Here is a 22,879-nt window from a genome sequence, read left to right on the forward strand (position 1 = left end):
ATCAATTAAACAAAAAAAATAACCCTGAACAAACCTCTTCAGCAGATTGTCTCAGTGCTCACAGATGGCAAAAATAAAATAAATTTGAGGTATTTTTTCTGACTTTGCAAAAGAGTATATGTGTGTGTTTCTGTAACAAAGAATATAAAACAAGAATACACTTCAAGGAATGATCCATTTCATATAAAAGCCATGGCTTTTTTTTTTTTCCTTTGCATTGCTAGGTGATTCCTAAGCCAGTCTGATAGAGCATTCTAGTTAAATCTAGTTAAATATACTTTTCTTGTGTGTATTTTAGACATGTAAACTCTCCCTGGCTTTACCATTTCCAAACCTAGCCTGTATCAGAAAGCCAGGTATTATGGGAACTCCTATAAAAATCACAGTTTTACCCAGTCAGGGGAATGGGAAGCTTGCAGGGTTTATAGTACCACACCTGGGGATGTGATCAGAAATATCTGCTTTCTGGCAGTTGAGCCACAAATCCACTTTTGGTTCATCCTCCCAGCACTGAATTGTCACTGATGGTCACAAATGGCTCCATCAATCTACCTCCATGCAAGCTGCGAGACCAACTACAATGGATATGACCTGTCCTCTTCTCTTCTCCTCCTCTGGCTGAAATGGGAAGAATGATTTCTGAGCTCAGACAAAAAGATGATGAGCAACATTTCTCACTTCCTTTCACATACACCACAAGTGTGAGTCTGAATCCACGCGGGTGCTGGTTTGCATCAGATGTAAGCAGACACAAGGCCAGGCAGGGCTGGGTGGTGGATTTTTTGATAAAGGAGAAACTGTGACCCTCTGTATTGCAGGGGTAAATATCCAAAGACAAGGCAAGCTTGGGCTCCAGAGACAAGTCACTCCATCACCGTGCGGAGAAGACAGATGTAGCGCCAGCTGCCCAACAGCCGTGGGAGAACATGCCCCCTGCATTGGAGTCCACTAGGAAAAGAGCTGCTTGATGATAGCTGAGAACTACCAAAGGGACTGAATAAGCCACCAAATCAGTGTCTGGAGACTGAAATCAGCCCCTTTGTACTGACAGCTCTCCAGGTTCCTCTTTGAATGCCAGACCCAGCTCTGCCATCCCCAACACTGGTGCCAGTGCAACAAGATGCCTGAACACTATTGCTGCTCCTCCCCTGTGCCTGCCACCTTTCTGATCTTCCTCCACTTTGTCCCTTGTTCTTCTAGATCACAGAGCCCAACCAAATGCTGTGCAGCCTGGAAACAACATCTCCGCTACTTTAGCAATTATCACCAAAGTGAGAAAAAAAAATCTGTGTATTGGAGCGTGTTCTCTCCCTCAAGCACCACTCACATTAGTCAGTGTAATGGGATCTTTCAGCAGCCACTCTGCATCTTCCAGATAACTGATGTGATGTGGCAGTTGCCATGGTAACTTGTTATTGTTAGTATTAAAAAGCAGTAAGGAAAATTGTCCTGCTCACACTCAAAGGAGTCCTTTCTATGAGTTACTCCTGCCCTGTGGTAACTTAACAATTAAAGGAATCTTTAAATTTATTTAGCTATTGAATGGGCACAATGAAAAGCTACATGCCATTTTTCTGAGATTCATTCCTTTGCAGATTAGAGGAAGAACTATAAGCGTAAAGTAACAGTCTGCAGGTGAAAGCAGAACATCCTGCAGGTAAAAGCAGAACATCCTATGGAGAAGTTTGCTGGAACCAGGGCAGTTTGGGAAGGAGGGGAGTGGGGAGCAAAGAGAGGAATGTCACACTTGGGGCTGGATGTGTAGGCAGCAGAGCAAGGGAGAGCTGCCACCTGCCCAGCAGCAATGGTGATGTGCCCTTTAAGAACCAGGGCAGGTAGATCAACATCTGCATTCAGGGAAATGAGGCGTTTCTCAAAGCTGAGCATGGTGCAGGCATTTGCCACACAGCAATTCTCTGCACCACACTGTCCCAGACACCTTGTGCTCATGTCTCAGCAGACCTTACCCACAGAAATAAAGTCATCAAGACCTGGTCCCACCTTCTTCCACAAGTGTACAAGCCCAGGGCTATCCTTCCCTTTGGACAGCAGTGCTTCTCATATGAGGTTCCTTCCATGACAAGATCCAGCTGAATACCCTAGGGATCCAATGGGTCAGGTTCTAATGGTGCAAGCAGGGGAAGTGTCTCCCATTTCAGCAAAGCTGTTACCAACAGGAAATCAAGCCCTGGCCCAGATAAATCTTTCTTAATTAGGAGCTAAGTGTTTCAGATACTGGCGTGTTTTTGATAATGAACAATTATTTCATCGATGTCTGTTTTGTAGGGTGTGGCTGGAGACAAAATTATTCTGTTCTAAGCCTTTCACATTAGGTCATAGGAAAGTAATTGTTTCAGCATGAACATTTCAGTAACAGGAACATTTGAATGGGTTCCACTGTATTTTAAGAACATGATGAAAAGTGTGGTGAATGATTACATCCTCTGGTTACTGGATCTGCATGTATCAAGAGCAGTTTCAAGGTGGAGGGAGAAGAGGGTTGATCTAATGATAAGGAATATATTGTCACTGCATACTCAACAGGAACAGATTACACAGCCAGTGACTCTGAAAATGGATCTTGCCAACTTGTAGCAAAAAGAGTGAAGTTCTCGGCCTTCTTCAGTGAAGTAATAATCAATACTTGCAGATGGTTTTTCCAGGTAGAGAAATTGCTCATAAGAAAACATCTTAAATATCTCAATTTCTCCCCCATACACCCACTCCCATCTTATTCTGTTAAAGACAAGTACATGGTTTAATTATTCTAACTCTAAAAGACGAATAACTTCAACTTTCTTAAGAAAATGAACTATAAAAAGCAAGTAACTGTGGAAAACTTGAGAAGTCAGATAACTACGGCAGGTAACTATCATTCAGCTACTAGTCAGTAAATTTTATCTCCCTGAACAGGCAGTAGTTAATAGCTCTGTGGCATTTAGTGATAACAGAGGTCAAACTGGTTGCATGGGAACTTACTTGTGTAATGAACAATTTGTGCAAAACCAGTAACTGGCAGGTATGTGTCACCCTGATGCTCCATGTTTAAGCCCATGCTGAAGACCACTTCAATAACTTTTCTGGTGCTATTTGGAGATCGAAAAATCTAGGCAAAGTCTGGGCTAGCACAGGGCTACCTATACTTACTGGGTCTGACTGGATCAAGCACAAAGTCCGTCTGCAACTGATCTCCAGCTTGTTTCTTCTTAAGTGGGGTGTCTGTAACACAGGCTTCAGCTAAGTGACAGTCAAGAAAGTGGGTAGAAACCTGCTCTTCACCTTTTAAATGCTTCTGGTTGATTTCTGTTTTCTAGACTGGTTGGAAGACAAAAGGAGTCACTGGAAACCCTGTTCTCCAGAAGTAACACGGCTTTTCATTTAATGGATAATCTGCTTGAAAAGCAAAAGAGGGTTTTAGCTCATTTCAATATTGATAAAAAGAAATGGGAGATTGTTCTTAAAAGCTGTAACACAGGATATCACTGGCAAAAAGAAGCAGCAAGCCCTACCTTAAATGCAGAGGGTTAGTTCTGTTTTCCCACAAAGGAAAATGATGAAGAATCATCACATTTGCAGACCTTTTCTAGTGCACCTTGGTGTCATCCCTGGGTGGCAGAGCATGGTAACATGCACTGTTTTCAAAGCATGCAAAATGGAAGGCAAACACCAGACACTATTCCCTCCCCAGACTGAGAATCCTCGGTATACATCTTTACTGCAATATAAGATCTTTGCAGTTCAGAAGCTTCCTAGGGGGACACACTCCAAAGGCATAAATAATCTGGAGGAGGGAAGTCTATAAATCACTGCCAGTCAGCTTACAAAAAAATGTTGTCATTGCTTCTCTGTGGAGGAGTAAAACGATATAAGAAATTCCTTTTATGTATGGACAGCTCAACCATTACACTATTTTAACATCATTTCCTTGTAGCCCATCTACACACAGCTATTTAAACATTTGTTATAAAGTATGTATGGGCTGACTCATCTAGCTGAAGAATAAGCGAAATTGGTCAAACTTCCAGGACACAGTGTGCTGAGCTATGGAGAATCATAATCTCATCTATTAGGAGATGTGACAAGTTGCAGAAGCTATCTAAAATTCCTGGAAGAGGTAGTGTGAAATAAGAGCTGTTGCCTAGGGACAGTCTCTTCTTTATGATAATTAAAGAGCTCAGATCTGTGCTATTCTGGATGGATGAAAAATATGCATGCATAAGCTTAGAGTCTGGCTTTGGCTTGCTCATGCGAGAAAGTTGTCTAATAATTCATTAGCCTCTTCAATAAAAGATACCCAAAAGGCAGAATAAAGGGCATCTGTGGATCTGACTGCCATGTTCATATGGTTCCAAAATTTCCCCCAGAGATCCTGCTCTTTTGTATAACTCGGCTACGTAACTCAGAAAACAAGCAAGAACTTGGGAAGAGTTTCCTTCTTCACTGAGAACATTCCAATACCAAGTGACCAGAGGTAGAGGAAAGAAAAGCACTTCACAGATTGAAACAAGAATGTCAAAAAACCCCCTAGAGAGGTTATTAGTAGGTGGGGAGCACAGTCATAAATATGGAGCCCAGCAGTATTTTTCCACACTTATTCATAACTCATATTCACTTGGCCCTATTTCAGTTTGAATTTATGATAACTCTAGCCTTTGGGTGAAAAATAAAATACATCTCACTTCACATTCTCCAGAATGCCAAAGAAGTGCAACAGCAGATAGGAGAGGACCTCTTGGCTATTTCTTTGCACCCTCTCACTGTCCTGTCTCTGTCCTCAGCATACAGGTACCACGTGCTGAGATGTACTGCTCCTCAGACTCAGAGTTGGAGTAGCAAAATGGCTCACTATCCAAACCCTTGAATTCATGCATTGCCATGGATTGACTCTAGTTGGGCAGAGGGTGGAAGAAGATGCATTTCCCACACGTACTGGAAACAAACCTTGTACTTCAAGTGCACTAAACCAATGGGCCAGCTATATTTCAGTGAGCTTTTGGTCTTTCCCTCCATCATTCCTCTTGTAGAAATGGGATGATTTACTTGCTTCTGCCACTGTATTGCTACCAGCATTCTGGCTCAGCTATAGATGAACACTTTAATTTTAATCAGTGTGTCAGCAAAAAGGTGTGGATAATATTTCCAATGCACCACATACTGGAAGGCTATACAAAGCAACCAGCCACCAAAAGAAAATATTATTATCTCATTTGTTTTATCTTTTTTTAAGCTTTTAAAAGTCTAGTCAGAGTGAGATAATAACAATTAAGTATTTACTATTATTTCCTCTTAAAAAAAACAAATATTAATTTATTTCATCAGTACCAGATAATAGGCCTGCTTATAACCAGAGGGCAGCATTTTTAATAACTTCACCAAAAACATGCACTCGTATAAAAATGTGGTGCAGTAAAAAAAAAAGTACAAAAGGTAATGAAATACCACTTATTATCTCAGCTCATTTTTGTCAGGAAATAATATTATAAACCTAATATGATACATAGAAGCCTTATGAATGGCAGGCAGGGAGAGGCTTATAGTCTTATCCAGTATTAGACAAGAGCCTGAGTAATTAATAAGTTGACATTGAAGAGCAGAGAATGGAAATCATATGGACTTTAGGGAAAGGAAATAGCTTAAAAATGAAACTGTCATGCTGCCAGGCTGCATAGGAAGAGGCACAGCCCCCATGTCATCCTCAGGGAGCAGCTCAAACCTGTCAGTGCCTCCAGCTCCCTTTGCCTGCTGCTGGGCAGCCCACAGCACACAGGGCCAGAGCCATGAGAGAACTGCACACAAAACAGGAACGAGATGTTTGAATGCAACAGCAAGTTGGGGGATTGAAGGATGGAGAACAAAAAGATAGCCTATAAAAGGATGAGATGAAATGAGATTTATCCATAGGAGTGGATTAGCTATAATGCATCTAACTTAGGGGCCTCCAGCATACACAGGGTCTAAGAATGCAAAGTTTTTGATTGCTTCTTTAAATAACAAAGCCAGATCTTTTGATGGTATCAAAATTTGACCTTTTACTGACCTCCAGGTTGCTCAGGGCTGCTTTAAATACCCCATGAAGCACTGTTACTTACAATACCAACAATAATGCCATTTATTGCAGGTCACAAGCCAACACATCACTTCCAAGATACTCTACATTTACTGTTGTTTCTCAGGCACACTGTGACTGGTTCTGTTGTTCACACTGGAAAATGTCTGTTGTGGTTTTTAAGACTGGGTTTTTAAGACTGTGGTTTTTAAAACTGTAGCCAATTCATTGTTTACCAGTCCTACCAACAGAGAGTCACTATTGGTGGCAAACAGGTACTACACGTGCAATCGGATCCGTGAGGAATTCAGTCAAAATCAACAGCATGCAAGCCCCTGATAAGTAATTTAGATCACAATATCTAATGTCTACTGAAAAAAACAAACAACAAAAAGCTATAAACTTTCATTCACAGACCTCTTAAGAATAAATTATGGCTTTAAATACCCTGGATGAAAGCAACAGAATTGTCCTTGTGAAACATATGCTTGTGTATTTCTGGAAAAAACAGCATCAATGCCCTTCTGTAGTGCTCCAGAAGAGAAGAGCTAAACATTTCTCCTTCCAGTGAGTTAAACAAGTCTTATCTTGAAGTTTATCAAGGAGGAATAGTAACAATTTTTCCTGCATGACATTAAAATTTAAAAAGTGATTGTTTTCTTCTAAATTGCTGGAAAATAATTATAATAAACTTTTCTATTTCTTGCAAAACTAAGAACAACTGGGCCAGCTGAAAGGTGATTCAGTTCCTTGACTCAATCCCTGTTAACTGTCAAGGATTGTATCCTTGCACAAACATTTATAAGCACAATCCTAGCTTTTCAAGGAGCAGGACTGTATCTAGGCACTGCTTAGTATTCATGTTTTCTACTTAAATCATTGATATTTCCTCTGACTTCAGAAACGTGAAATCAGATCTCACATTTTTATCACTCCCATGTTCTGTGGTTTAGGAAAAGCATCATATCTCCTCAATGAAAAAGGAGAAAACAGTAACAGCTACATGCTTGGAGTCTTAATTTTAGGAGGAACTGAAGCATTCTAATATGCTGCAGTCAACAGGAACTGAAGGCACTCAATAATTCATGAGTTTCTTTCCATGTTTGAGTAGAGCCTATTGAAAATTTGTCAGGGAAACGATTTTCATTAGAAAATTCCAATTCCTGTGAACCAAAACTGCTTACAGAACAGGATATGCTTGGATACTTGTTTAATAGTTCTTCTTTTATCCACTTTGAAATATAATTATACAATAATATTTTAAATGATAAAAGGGTTGCCTGACTACAAAACAAAAGAATTTTAAAGTATTTAACAAATTGTTTCAATTAATCCTCACTGTGATTTAAAGACAAATGTTTGAGGGTTGATCTGAACATGTTTTACTTTCAGTTTGGGTTGGAAAGCATTTTCAATACTTCTTCCTGGGAAAAGAAAAGCATTTGCTACTGTAGACCTAGTTATGAAGGTATTTTCATGCGTACCCTAAAAAAAAGAAAAAAAAAAAAAAAGCTTTACACTCCTGCTGATAAGCCTTTTTTTGACCCTAGTGATGTTTGGAGTATTGAATTTGATATGTCTTTACTGTCACTTTGATTCAGTTATTTTAAAATGAATGGCATTTGCATCAGAAGGCAGCAGAATAACCATTTCTTACCTTTAGTCTTTCTGTTACACCATCAGTGAAACTGACTGTGAATTCAGCAATTTTGGGCACTCTGAGTTTTCCTTTGTTCTTCTGGTCAGGCTGATACTCTGTTCTTGTTTTCACAATAACCTGAAAAATAGCAGCAATTTTAAGGTTTCTGCACACAGCATACACTTTAGTTTTTTGTTGTTATCTAATCAGTATAAACCATCGCCTGGACCTACACAAGTTTCTTAGCAACATTACATTAACACAAACAGACTCAGAAACTAAAAGAGCCACATGAATAGTCAAGCAGACATATAGATACAGGACAGTGAGCTCATCATATTGAGCCTTAAAATAGCTGACAGCAAAATGTATAACATCCACTTTTGTTAAGGCCAGGTATTTGTATCTTGTGTTCAAAAAGCAGAACATGCAGAGTAACAGCTCGTCCTAAAGAAAAGCCTCACTTATTAAAGCCCTGTCCTAACACGCTCCACTGAAACCAACCTAAATTTAGACTATTTTGTGTCTCATTTATTCAGGCTCCATATTGTCAATATTAATCTCACAATATCACCTTGGGTTTTCCCCAGATTATGTCAGTGTCATTTGCGGACTAATCTTATAAAAATGAGGTGTCTTACGCCAATGGAGAAGCTGTAAGTGACTTTTAAATTACCAAAATTGCATTGTCAATCTCCATTGAATTAATTTGTAACCCAGAACAACCCTAAAAATTCAGGGTACAATCCACCCACTGCAAACACAGAAATGGTAACACACGCTGCCAGCTGCTCCCAGAGGGGATAAGCATCAGAGCCGTCCTCTGACACTAACAGCCCTTCAGAGGAGCCAGAGTATCCATCCCATCATACATGAGAATCTTAAAAGACTACCCATGCATGAGCCTGTGCAGCTGAACAGCAGTGTGAGAGCATGGCAGCATAGCCACACTGTCTCTATTTGGGTAATGCAGGAGAAGACAAAATGGTCCAGCACTGGGCAGGAGCCAGAGCTCATCCCTGGAGAGGGCCTGTGGCTGTCAGGACACCCCACTGTGCCTCTGCACAGGATTATCAACCCGGGACAGCAGCTCAGGGTGGTTTGCCAGGTTAAACAGAAAAGGATAGGAAGAACATCAAAGCTCTCAATCCCAGGGCCAACACTTCCACTTTTTGGCCTTCCATTCTGAGCTGCAGGCCTATGCAGCCATCAGCCTTGCCAAGGTGAAAATTAAATACTCTCAGAGCAGTAACTGGTTCATATCAGACTGACAAGAGTGATCCTAAAGCTCTTTGTTAGAAACAAAGAGTCTTGAAGGACTGAAAAAGGTTAAGTGATGCACAAGGTTGAGTTACCAGCTAATTAACTTATTTCCAAAGGAAGACAGCAAAGTCTGGTTTGGACCAAAGAAAACCCCAGGTATTTAATCCTCCTGCACTTAATGCCATGTGGAAATCCAAGTGAGAGCAAATCAGCATGTAGTCATAAGCCAATTTTCTGGATTCAAATGCAAATCATTAAAGGCTGATGAATATTTACATCCTTCAGCAAATCCCTCTCAATAATACTTACTACAGTAGCATTTGCAACATTAAGACTGGAAAAAAAAAGAGGGGACAGAAAGTCACCCAAATATTTTTGTATTAGCATTTTGGAACTCAGGAATTCTGATCACACAACATAGACAATGGGATATGACAAATGGGGACAACCTTAATTCCACAGGTTTGGGATGAGTCCTAACCCTGCTCTGACCCTGCTGTTGAACCTAACTCAAATACGTTCTCAAATGCAGCCCGGGACACTGCCAACCAAAGAAAGCAAAGGCCTTTTTCCAGACAGGACAAACTGGCCCAGGTTAGCTCCGAGTTGTGAACAATCAGTAACTTCATCTTCTCACTCAAAAGGAGGCAAGAGTGCTCAGGACTCCATGAGCTGGCCCCTAGCCTTCCAGCCTCCTTGCTGGCCTTTTGTACACCCAGATTACAGTGTCAGCCACCAACACCTGCCAGTGTTCAGAAATGGCACTCATTCTGTTTTCAGACCTACCAGTCACAACACCCAGTTTTCTCAAATTCACGCTTCCTGCTTCATCTTAGTTGCAGACAAAATCTTTAAATATACATTATACCTTCTCCACAAACTCCAGTGTTAGGTTTTAATGAAGGACCATGATGCCAGAATATAAGAAAAAAAACACTACTTAAAAGCTTCATTTGTTTCTAGATATAATTTTATATTCTTCCATTCTTTGTCATTAATGCCACTTTTCTTATGAGCATTTTTTACCTGTTGTTACATTCAACCAATATGATACAAGCAGAAAAGTTTGAATTCTGCTGTCGACAGGGATACAGCACGAGACTGAAAGTCAGCCCACACAGCCCTTCACAGGCACCAGGTCCAAGTCCAGCAGCAATGCCTGTCACCTCTGTGAATAAGGAAGTGAGTACAGTCCCCAGGCAGATCAGAAGCTACTTGAAAGCCAATTTGCTGACTGTGCCAGCAGCAAGATGTGTGTGTGCACAGAGCCAAACCTGCTGGTCAGTGTTTTGCAGAGAAATTTGCAGTGGTATCAAAAAAGCCTTAGCAGAGGAGGTAAGAAGTACCTTTGATAAATGCCTTTTGGCATTGCAAAAGCTAAGTATCTGCTCTCCAGAAGTATCTTTGTCAGACACCTGATGGAATTATTCAGCAGAAGAAAGACAGTAAGGTCTCTTGAAAGAAAAAAATGACAAAGCATAAACAGAAAACTGAAAACCTGTAGTGTGGGGGTTCCATGCAATATTGTGGCAGTAACAATAAAAATACAATTTTGCTGAGGGCACAGGGCGCACATTTAGAACAGAGCTACCTCTTGTTCAGTCACCTACAGTCTAAATAAATAAGCCTGAGCATGGGTAACACATCTGCAGCAACATTCACCCCCTCTCCGTCCAACAAGCTGCCATCAGGAAGCCCACACAAATGCTTCTAGAAATTGTGTTCATCACACTCCTTGAGCCTCCTGCACAAGTGAGACCACCTCAGCCAGGGCTACCTCAGCAGTGTCCAGAGACAGGAGTGAACACTGACAGGTGGCAACACACAGATACACACACATCCCACACACACAGTTTTTAGCAGAGCCTTTGCTACACCAACAGCCTCCCAGGTATGTGTCAGTTGTGAGTGTCTGAAACAAGTCTAAATGAGAACCAGTCAAAACCCAAAATAACTTTTTAAAAAGCATAAAGTATTAATCTAAGTGCAAATTTAGAAATTTAGTAATCAAGCTTACAAGGAAAAAAATTCAGTATTTTTTAGCATTGCTGGTTTTTGCTATTCTGGTTGAAGGTTCTGTTTCTATTTTCTAGTTTTCTGATTTGGGTGGGAAAGAAGGTTTTACTTTCTCCATTCACTGTCATCACTCCTTTTTCACCTTTTCATTCCATTTTGTCACCGAGAAAAAAATCCTGGCAGTGAAGTCTTCCAAAAATTCAAATCAAATTGCTGTTAGATGTACAGGAATAAAAACCCCATGGAATCCACAGTCAGTGCAACAATCAGCCCTCATTTATCACTGGCTGCCCCAGAGCAGTTCCACCAGAGCCCAGGATCCCACTGGTTCAATGCAAACAAGGTACATTCATCTCAGACCACGACAGGTTTCCTGGGAGAGCTACTGGCGTTTATTACAAACCACAGCAAACAGAATGATTCCCATTCCCTCTTCTCGTCTGTTCTGCAGCTTTGCTGAGTTCAGCAGAGTTATTCTTGATTGAAACCCGTGAAAGGGAATATAAAATTGGGGTCCTGTGTAGGTTGCAATTCAAAGCAAACTGAAGTGAAAGAAATGCCCAGCTCCTCATTCCCTTTTCTGCAATGCTGTTACAGTGGAAATAAACTGCTGTGAGGGGGCAACTTCCAGAGCTGGCAGCAGTGCTTGGCCGTGCTCTGGCTCCCTCAGTACAGACAATACATGCAAACAATTGAATCAGTGCTTAAATGGACAACTAGTCTCTTGAATACTCAAAAAAAAAGACATTTAGCCTCCTCTCCACCCCCACTGCAGCAACACCATTTTGCCCATTTTATGCACCCTTCTCTTACCCCCTGCATGCTTCCTAAGGCTTGTCTTCTCTCACACTCCTCATGGAGAGAAGGGTTTGGCTGATTTCGGTTGGCATCCCCAACCGTGCGCTTACTAGGGCAAAGAGTTGTTATTGTTGTTGTTATCATCATCATCATTGTGAAGCAACCTGCCCAACTGCAAATGAATATTAAAAAGTAGGAACAGTCCCATCAGCTTTTTGGATGGTCTGAGCCTTTACAGTTGCTGGATAAATACCCTTTGAACTTATTTTGACACTTGTCAGTCCTTGTGTTTCATTATCTAGGCCCTCATTCAGCACCAGTTTATGCCTGTGCCTCCCTTCATGTGTTGATTGTCCAGCAAAGAGCACAGCCTCCCTGGCAGCTCAGCCCAGCCTATCTATAGCTCTTTAAAGCCAATACTCAGGATGGAGTCTAGAAGAATACAAGCTCAGGGGATCTCCAAGAAAATTATGTTGCTGCTGTAACCTGTTCTTAAAAGTTTTCACACTACCTCCCAGGCAGCCTCCACCTTTAAACTTCAGAGAGACTGTGCTGTTTATGGCAGAGGCAAAAAAGGAGACACAAAACCTGGGACTTTCTTAATTTTACATCCAAAATAAAACTGTTGTTTGACAGTTGCTTCCTAGCTGAAGTTTGTAGACCAACTGTAAGAATACAAGAAGAGAAAAGAGCTTCCACAGAGCAACAAAAAGACACATTTAATTATGGGAGTCCACAATGCCAGTTCTTGCAGCTTACTCCAAAATTAAGTTTATCTAGCATTTGAACTCATTAACTTCCAATTCAGTGAAGCACTTAAGCATGCAAGTAGTCCTATTAACATCAGCAGGATTAGTCAGATATTCAATATCAGGAAATTTTTTTTTTTACTGTGAGAGTGACAGAGCACTGGAACAGGCTGCCCAGAGAAGTTGTGGAGTCTCCTTCACTGGAGACATTCAAGACCCACCTGGACGCATTCCTGTGTGATGTACTCTAGGTGACCCTGCTCTGGCAGGGGGGTTGGACTAGATGATCTTTCGAGGTCCCTTCCAACCCCTAGGATTCTGTGATTCTGTGATTCAACACTAAATGTGCATTTAAGCATTTGGGCCACATCAGAGTTTAAACTGGCTCTAATCACCTTCCCACATCCAGCTGTAACACTGGTGCTCAGGGCTCCTGTAGCATTCCTCAGCAAGACCACTCAAAGCATTTTACATAGCAGCACGACCCCACTATCCCCATACTACTGACATAAGAGTGTCATAAGAGGGGGGGAGAAGCTTAGTAACGTGCTGAGTCACACCAGCAATGGGTGTTTCAGTCAGGAAGACAGACCATGGCTCACTGGTACTTACAGTGTGCTATGTTTTCTCAGGCTTTCATTAACTGAGTGACAACAGAAGCTCCAGCACATTCTCCATATAAATTAGTAATAACATTCTTGGGATGAGGAGCTAGCACCAGATCTGGGTGGGTACAAAGTCAGACACTGCAGAAAATGGCAGATCTCTGTCCTCAACCATCCTAGGTGAGCACATGTAGCAACACTCTCCATGTCTTGAATAGTTTTTATTTTCTGTTCTCTTTCTTGCATCTTCTGGTTCCTCATTCCATTCCCTCAAATGCTTTTCTGCAACAGCTCAGCAGCAGTCTATAGAGAATGGCCTGTAAAAGTTTTAAAAACCCAAACACTATAGGACAAAAAGCCACATCTGTCATGCTGCTCCACACAAGCAAGATTTTTTTTTCTAATGATGCTGTTTGCTGATACATTTATCGAGTTCCAAACCTAAATGCATGTATTATTCTAGGCTTAATGCTAGTGACACCACTGGAATCAATAGGAAACCTTTCCTCAGCTTTAATGAATGCAGGACCAGGCACCCTCTCTGTAGTGATGCTTTGGCAAATTGTAGGTGTGCTGAGGTGAGAAACAACAGATGAGAGTTTGCCTACACCAGCAGGAAATCCATCATCGACAACCTTGGGAAAGTAAAGAGCAGGAGAGTGCTGGGAAATCTAGAGATTTTGGTGCTGAAAGAAAAAAGAATGCAAGCTTCTAACCAAGTGGACTATATTAAAAGCATTTGCTTTCAGGAGGAAGAAGCAAAGTAGATGTGAAATGTGACAAATGGAAAAATATCACATTAAGCATGGCACCTTAAAAAGGATTTTCCTGCAATAGGATGAAGTAAGCGTTTCAGAAAACGAACTGATATAAATTCTGAGGCTTGTCTCAGACTGGCTAAATGTAAAATCATTTATTGCCACTTTATATTTGCGTTTGAGCTCTATGGTTTTCCCTGAAGAAATGAGTAATAATATTTAACATAACTGGCATTGTGAAAACTTTAAATTATTCATTTGGAAAAGGACATGCAGCCCTGCTGTAATTCCCACTTCACTGCCACAGTGCATGTAATATATGAGGTTCAGGTGCTGCAAAGTGCAAACCATAAAAATTTAAAATACTACTTCCCGGGATTATTAATAATGAAGAGTCTCTCACTCAGAGTGGCCTTCAGATTGACAGAAGAGATAAACAAAATGTGTTTCTCCTCTCAAGGAGAAAGGATTCCTCCAGGTTCAAAGCTGGACTTTCTAGTCCCACAAAATGGTTGTAACACATCTGTCAGTTTCCACGTGGATTAATCACACTCACTTTTAAATAAAAATGAGACTGTTGGCTTCCAAAGACATGCCTTTCTTCATTCCTTGCAGAGAGAGAACAGAAAATACACACATCTCTGGCACCACCATTGTGCTCTCCTTTGCCTTCATTACCCAACTGAGCATCAATAGCTGAGAAGTACCTCAGACCGTGTCCCAGCTGCAGGATGCTGCCCAGGTTACTGAGGATGGCAAGATGGTGACCCCAGTCTTGGCACTAAATATGCTCTGACTGAGTCGGTTTCTAGGCTTACGTGCTACAAGCCAAGGGATGGCTACAATTCACCACCTGCTCACACAAAAAATTCTCCACTTATTTGCAAGCTCTAATCCTCACACGCAGCCAGCTTCAAAGAGCAGATGAGATGTGCACGTTGCCAACAGTAGCTGAAATTAAAATACTTAGCATTAAAAGAGTATAAGAAAAGAGATGGGAAAATCATGTTTCAGGGCTTAAAACATCTTTCTTTCCAGGCTTAGGATGAAACATTAATTGGCATGAGTAGCTCCACACCTACTGCAGTATGTCCTGTCCCCCCTTCTGACTCTTGCACTGGCTACAGCTAGAAATAAGACATGTTAGACTGGATAGGTTAGTAATCTGAGAGTACCTGATAGTCACCATGCTGCAAATTTCTAGATTTTTAGAAATTAGGTCTTTAAAAATTTTCTCAAATAGTCATGACCAGTCCCCATCCTATGAACATAGCAGGCAGACTGAGATGATACTGATAAATCTATGTATGTATGTAATGGAAGTCCCTGTGGCATTCTATTCATTATTTTAATACAAAAAATGCCTGAATATCAAGCAGAGATCAAACTAACTAACTAACTAACTAACTAACTAAATAAATAACAAATAGCGAAAATACCAAACAACACAAAACATGGAAAATTTAAGAAAAGGATGCCCAAGGATCAAATCCATAGCCAATGAAGAAAGCCACATTCAGTAGAACCACTGTGCTTTTTTTTCCCCTATATCAGCTCATCCAATAGGTTTTGTGCTAGAAATGAGTTTCACAGAGGGTGGTAGGAAAAAAGTGGTCTCCTGAATCAGTGCCAGGAGGATATTCCAGGCATAAGGAACATCACAAAAGGACAAAGACAGCAAATGTAATCAGCCCTGGCATCACTGATGAAAGGCAGCACAGAATCCAAAGGCTGCACTGGGAGCTGAAAGCAGCTGAGGAAGGAAAGCCACAGCTTGCAAGCACAAAGGGAGCCTAGAAATGATTCAGCTAAGTCTCCCTACAAATCCCTGGGTGACCATAACCATGAGGAACCCACAGGAGGCTGGGAAGGGGTGACAAAAATTGATTTCACTAGGTTCAGCCAGGAGATGCTAAAGCAAAGCAGACAAAAGAATCAATCACTTAGCTGCAGTGATGGCAAATTGGCCAGGGTAAATTAGCAGAGCTTCACCGATTCCATCTGAACTACACTGATTTACACTAGTAAAGAATCTTGCCCAGTCTTACGTTCCAGACCAGTAAGTAACTGGTATGTGGGGTTCACTTCATGGTCTTGCTGAAACAACTTCCACCTGCAGCAATGGGCTTTCATGTTAGAATAAAGAATAGATCACAACAGGCTTAGCCAAACATCCATACCCCAACACACTTCTCCTGTGTCCATTTCTGCTGTTTCTGCAGAATGCAGCTCTAGGAATTGCAGTGCAGGCAGTACTGGGTTTCAGAGAGGCAACAGAGCTCACAAAAACCAGACCTGAGCAAGCTTTAAACAACCTAATTCAGGCACCGATGGCAGCACAGGTAAGGACGGAAATTTCTTCCCAGGCTACACAAATCCTGAGACTTTCCACACTCAAGAGCTGCAGCAGCAGCACGTTATCTGTATGCAAGAGATGCAGTTGAGTGCTACCCCGGGTGTCTGCAAAGGCTGGGAGCACACGCATGGCTGCAGCACAGCTCTGCCGCCAGCACATCGCCTGCGCGCGGAGCTGCTCGGGAGCTGTCAGGGAAGGCCAGCCCGACATGGCTATGGACAAAGAGGAGGGTCATCAACTGCCAAGAACATCAAGTACAGCTGTCCAAGACATACCAACAAAATCAAAAAGGTTGCCCCAGAAACCCTGCCCTGCCAGAGCGAGTGTTGCTGCAAATATTTATTACAGCTTAATGAGCAGAGGCAGTGTTTACATTCAAATACACATTTAGAGGACAAATGGATTTGCACAGTGTGGGAGGGGGACAAATGGCACAGGAGAGGAAGGTTCAGACTTCAGTATTTGTGGGGATTAGGCAGAGTATCCTAAGAAGAGAAATGAAAGGATGGGGAAAGGCTCAACAGCCTGCCTGTCCTCGTATTTGCAATGCTCTCTTTTTATTTCCTTCCTTTCTTTTCTTCACACTTTCTTTCCCTTTGCATCCTCATCCTCCCTTTTACTCTTCCTTCCTTCCTTCAGCTGCCACAATTACTAGCCCTGCCCTGTCTCTCCTTTCACCACTTGCTCCATCCCACCAAACTTGCCAGCAGCATGAGCAGGAGCGCAGAAGTTTGTCCTTGGCCACCTCAGGAGCCCTCCCAGGCAGTGGCCAGGGGGACAGACTTGCCTCTGCCCCCCCCTCTCCTGCAGCAGCAGCCCCCCAATACCAGCCCCACGCTGCCCTGACAGCCTTGGGGCTGCTGAGGGCTGATGGCAGGCTGACAGCAATATTTCAGGACAGAGCTGCAATTAGTCCCCTAGGTACAAAAGCACTCATCCAGAGTACTATTAATTATGCCTGCTCAGCTGGCCAGGACAAAACATTATTTTCTGTTAAACCAGTAGGGACAGAGCTCTGAACACAGAGACCCTCCTGATTTTCAGGAACTCTTGGTTATTCTCTGTAAACGCGGCCTCAGCCACTCAGAGCAGCCAAGGAGGGCGAGGGGCAGAAGCACGAGATGGAAAAAGCATTGAAGAGAGCAGTTACATCTATCGTTTTTTACCTTGGGTTGGACAGCCGGAATATGTCACCAGATAAATTATTTCTCAAGCCTCCAGATGCATTCAAAATAAAGAACAATGGACCACATGATAAGCCTTCTGCAGCTTTCCCCACAAAAGAGATGCCGGATGTTTTTTTCAGCCCCAACAATAGCTTTCATGCACTTTTGTGTCATGTATAATTAGGATTTTTGCTGCCAGAACACAGACATTTCCTGCTGGACTATACTGAAGCGAGCCTAAGAGACCAAGGGGTCCCCAGTTGTTGGTCTCATTCTAAATTTCAGTGAAACAGTATGATCCCTGAAAAGCTGCATATCTCTTAGCATTATCATTGCAGAGACACATAATTACAGCCAGAGCATTTTGTCTGTGCCTAGGAAAACAAGTGAACAGCTAGCCTCTTCCCTTCAGTGCTAAAAGAAAAAAAAGAAAAAAAAAAAAGACTTGTTTTTCTTTGCTTTTTAAAATAGAAGAAATTAAATTCAGAGACACAAAAAGCCAGGTCAAGGGCTTGTCACCAGTGATGGCTGCTATTCCTGTTACATGGTTGAATTTCAGCAAAAAGGCCGCACAAAAAATATTTAAGAGTACCTGTCTCTGCCTTCTGCAAATGCTGCCCCTGCAAGAGAACAGGAGGCACGGGGAATGCTTGAAGACAGTCAATAAATAAAAACACACAGCAGGCTTAGCACCCTAGGGGAGAAATTACTGTCCTGGGTACATTTCTCCCCTTGCAGCCATACAACTGCTGACAGAACAACGAGAAGCCTACTGCTGCAGGAAGAATAGCATGGGAGCCTTGGGAGGAGACATCCTCATTTGGTGGAAAAAGAAATAGTCCAGCAGCCAATAATCGTATAAAAAAGGTTGCCAAATTCAAGCTTCCTGAATTCCTGCCTGCATTTTTCCAACAGTATCAAGGTGGGAAGTCAGAAGCTGATAAGCTGACAGCACTTTGAAAAACAAGCCTGTTAGGAAGGTACCCCAAAAGGACAGACAGTAAGCTTAATCATACCTTTAAGAAAGTGTTTCCCCCATCACCCCTCACATGATTTCTTATAATTAAGGAACCATTAAGAGAGGAGCTTCAGGGATTACATCAAATGAGCAAAAGTCTCTTATTTTTTTTTCTTTGTATCCTTTTGCTGAAAGAAGACCTAGACACAGGAAACACTTTGAAAGAGATGAAACTATGGAAACACCTGCAGAGGTTAGTTCTGAGAGCCACTTTGAAAAACTCTCAAGTGATCCAGTTACAAAAATATCCATAAAATGAAGAAAAATCAGGTATTTAAAGGCCTTAACAGACAATTTTTAATCTGTAGGCTTTGTGCAGTGCTTTTAAGGATCTGCAAAGGTAAGTATGCTCACAGACAACAGGTTTGTTTTTCTTCCTGCACGCAGGTGTCTACAACTCAGCTGGAAAAAGCCTATAAATTAACAGAGCTTGCAAACCTTTGCCATGCAATACACATACACCAGGTGAAGGCAACTACTGCACACTGGTCATAACAGCACCTGGGGTGCCTCGCACAGACCCAGTATCACTAGCCAAAGTTTGTGCTGCTCCTTCACCAGACAGATTGAAGCTACAGCAAGCACCCAGCCCCAAGCTGCTGCCAAACCCCCTTGCTCTGGTTTTGATGCACCCTGGATTGCCCCAGACCCAAGGTTAGATCCCGGTTGAAATTGTCTTAATTGAAGATACCCTCTGATGGTGTAGAGAAGTCCAGAAAAGAGAGTATTTAGCATGGTTTCGATCTCTCGTTTTTTATTGTTGAGACTTCACTTACAGGAGAATGCCAGGGCGCAGCAGCTCTTTGTTGCTGTGGCAAAGGAGATGCGATTGGCAGCAGCGGCGGGGCAGGCAGGGAGCTGGGCCGGCAGCATTGCCTCCTGGTGGATCAGCGAGAGCGAGCAGCAACGCCTTTGCGTTTCAGAAAACCGGTGAGCTAAGCCCTTCCTGAGCTCTTTTCTTGCACACAGACCCCACCACCAAAGCTGATTTAGCTCTGGTCGTTTATGCCACATCCCATGCACGAGGCACAGAAAGCACCTTGGCTTGTGTTTTCACTCTCCCGAGCTAAAAATCAGCTGCTGGCAGGTTTTAGAAATGGAGAGAAAAAATTGTCAGATCGATTTTAGAGGGTTTTTTTTCTAACCCTGCCTTCTGGCTGCAAGGCACGTCCAAACAAGAATACACTCTGAAAGACTTGAAATCTATGTCTACTCTTCCTCAAGCTGACAGTCTAACTGAACTCAGTAACAGCTTTGCTTTCCTACATACAAAGCTGAAATTTCCCCCATCACTTAACCTTTGTGCAAGCTTTTCACCTGAGGCTCGACTCCTTATTAGCAGGTCTTTTATGAGACCTTCTGCTCTAGGGTGAACACCCCAACAGAATCTATTCTACAAAGAGCAAAGGAAACAGTGTGTGAATTATTTTGCTTTTATCATAAAAAAGCCTCTCCTTCTTGCTAACAGATCTGCAGCCCCTGTTAACTCCAGGCGCACTGCACATAGGAGCTGAACCACAGCCTGCAGAATCAATACCATTGACTCCAATGAGTTCTGAATCACATTTAGCAGTCTTGGAGATACATCCCACTCCTCCAGCAAAGAAAAATATGGATGTCAGTAGATGCACTGACAGTAATGTATGCTAATGAAGGTAATGTAACCTAACAACACGTGAATTATTGATGTAGGCATGTTTAAACAGAAAAATCAGCAAGGAATTGCACCAGACCAATACACTCCAGTGTTTGTTCACCAACAGGCAATTGGAACGAGGTGGTTGTGAGAACACTCATTACCACTTTATTAGCTGGAAAGGATTTTCATTAGGTTATCCATGTCTCACCTTATACATGAGTAATTTAAATTTCACTGTGTTATCTCAATGAGCCATCTGTACTAGCATCAAATGAGTTACTTTTACACATTAATAGTTTGCCTGAATTATTTTCCTTAATCTTATTTATCAGAGTCATAGATAAGGGCCAGTTTAGTCTCTCATTGACAACAATTCATGGAATTGTAACTCTCCTGAAAGCAGTGGAGCTGTTCCTGATTGCCATGAGGCACATGGAGAACGGAACTAGCTCCTTTGTCTGGCACAGCTCTGGTTCCCAGGATGTCAAGGCAGTTGATTCAGCTCTATCATAAAATAAACATATCTTATTTTATTATTTTATTTTTGTATCTTGGCAGTTCTGTCACATCCATCATTGTGTTCTCCTAATGTATTTAAATAAAATTCATTTTGTACTACAGTAAAAGCAGTATATATGTACAATAATAATCGGTGTTAATTTCACTATTATTCCATTACCCTGTGAGATCTAATCATTCTGTCTGTACTTCTGGGTGAGTTGGCTCCATCTCTGTGGTATCTGGGAACTACATTGCAGACAGGTTTTGTTTTTGTAAGGACTGTTGGGGAATATGGATTTTTACGGTCTCATCACATCCTCACCAGTTTATATTGATACGCAGCATCACTGCATGGATAGAGACAAAAGCCTTCCTAGCAAAGTCTGCATCTAAAAATCCCTGATGACCAAACCACAGCCAAGCATTGATGCACATTTCTGACATTTCAGTGCTGCATTCAGTTCTGAGAGCCTTGAGGTGGGCAGAGGAGAAGCTGTCCCCTGGCTGGAGCCAATCGGGAAAACAGGGCCCTGGATTGCTCCATCACGAGCCCGGGCATGGGGGAACTCATCTGCTCTCTTCAGAGACATCAGCATCCTCTGTGCCCAAATAAGCTTTGCAAAGCCACGGAAAAGAAAACAAACCTTAACTGAGATAATTAAAATATAGCTGCTTATTTCAGAAGAGTTATCACATTAACTCTCAATACAGGCAATCAATCTTACTGATAAAAACAACAACACATTGTAAACTGCTCCTCAATTTCTCCATTACTTGCAAGAGAAACACACTAAGCCTTCTTCAGCTGTACTTACCAAGGAGTATTTGGGGGCTTTTTGAGGAGGGAAGGAGTCAAGGAGCAATTGTGTGCTTATTTGACACATTAAAACAGATAAAAGAGCAACAAAAGATAACCCCTTTTTATATATTGAATAGTCACTGTGCCACTGTTCATATCATCAGAGACCAGTAAGTCTCCAAAGCAGTGAAGAGGCAGGTCTGTGTGTGTAATCATGCAGGAACACCAGTGGATTTTGTTTTACCTTTTCCGGAGCCGGGAACTGCAGGTGATTTACTTCCAAAGGTGTGATCAAAGGAACTGTCTGAAACCCATCTTCGTTAGATGGTGGTTTGTTGTTCTTGTCGTTCAAATTACTCCCCAGCTTCACCATTCTTGGACCTTGCTTTCCAGACCTAAAACCGGCAAGATAATCAATGTCACCAGGAGAGAGGGAAGGGGAGGATTGCTGCTGTACCCTGCTCAGCTTCACTTCGTATTATTGGCTACCTGGGCTTAGATGCCCGAGTTCCTAGACACCCCCTTCCCCCATACCACCCCACCACCTGAGTTCACACACGCATCTCACCGTGCCCTACGCAGACACCCCACAAATACCTCTTTCAAATCTCCGCGCTGAGCCCAAATAGAGCCCCTCCCTTCCAGACCCCCTCAAACAGCATCCCCCCTCAAACAGCATCCCCCCCAACAAACAGCACCCCTCCCAACATACAGCACCTCCCCAACAGCACCCCCCAACAAACAGCACCCCCCCCCCCCACAAACAGCACCCCCAACATACAGCACCCCCCAACAAACAGCACCCCAAACATACAGCACCTCCCCAACAAACAGCACCCCCCACAAACAGTACTCCCAACATACAGCACCCCCCCAACAAACAGCACCCTCCCAACAAACAGCACCCCCAACAAACAGCACCCCCACCATACAGCACCCCCCACCATCAAAGCAGCCACAATCACACGGACAGGGCGCAACTCCCGCTGCCCCCAGGGGTGCTTTTACCCCACCCCCATTATTTTTTGCAGCCCCAGTGAGGGAAAAGAAACCCTCCCTTACAAACCCCCCCAGACCCTGGCGGGCTTGGGGGTCCCCTGCTCGCAGCTGCCCCGGGGGGGCGGCGGGGCCGGAGGTCGCGCCTCAGGGGATGATGTCGAGAGGGAGAGGGCGGTGCGGACACCGCACCCCCGTCCCGCTGCCCCCGAACCCCCACTTACTGCAAGCCCGGGCGGGGGGCAGGGCGCTGCGGGGTGCGGGGAGCGGTGCTGAAGGGACAGCGCTGCGCCCTGCGCGCGGCTGCGGCTCCGCCAGCGACTGAGGCGGGCGCGGGCGGCTCCCCCGTCACGCGCCAGCCCAACGGCCCCGCCGCGCGCGCGCCCGCGCACGCCCCGCGCGCCGCCGCGCAGTTCTCGGGCACCCCCTGGCGTCCCCGCCGCGCAGCGGCCGGAGGTGGCGCCCCCTGCAGGGCAGCGGCGGGAAGAGCCGCCGGGGGGGGTTGGAAGGGACCGTCAGCATCACCTGGT

The 22,879-nt window shown here is 43.2% G+C and overlaps 1 protein-coding gene across 1 annotated transcript in view; it reads right to left on the reverse strand.

Annotated features, from left to right (window-relative positions):
• NSG2 (neuronal vesicle trafficking associated 2) overlaps positions 1 to 22,652 on the reverse strand; it is a 37,003-nt gene extending 14,351 nt beyond the window's left edge. The window contains exons 1-3 of the mRNA XM_051631460.1: positions 22,574 to 22,652; positions 21,598 to 21,748; positions 7,704 to 7,823 (exon numbers count right to left, since the gene is read on the reverse strand). Coding sequence (XP_051487420.1) covers positions 7,704 to 7,823; positions 21,598 to 21,726 — 249 coding nt within the window. The 5' untranslated portion in view covers positions 21,727 to 21,748; positions 22,574 to 22,652. The remainder of the gene's footprint in view (positions 1 to 7,703; positions 7,824 to 21,597; positions 21,749 to 22,573) is intronic.
• Between the last annotated feature and the right edge of the window lie 227 nt (positions 22,653 to 22,879).

Source organism: Apus apus, chromosome 13, assembly GCF_020740795.1.
Source record: "Apus apus isolate bApuApu2 chromosome 13, bApuApu2.pri.cur, whole genome shotgun sequence".
In the NCBI taxonomy this organism is placed as follows: domain Eukaryota; kingdom Metazoa; phylum Chordata; class Aves; order Apodiformes; family Apodidae; genus Apus; species Apus apus.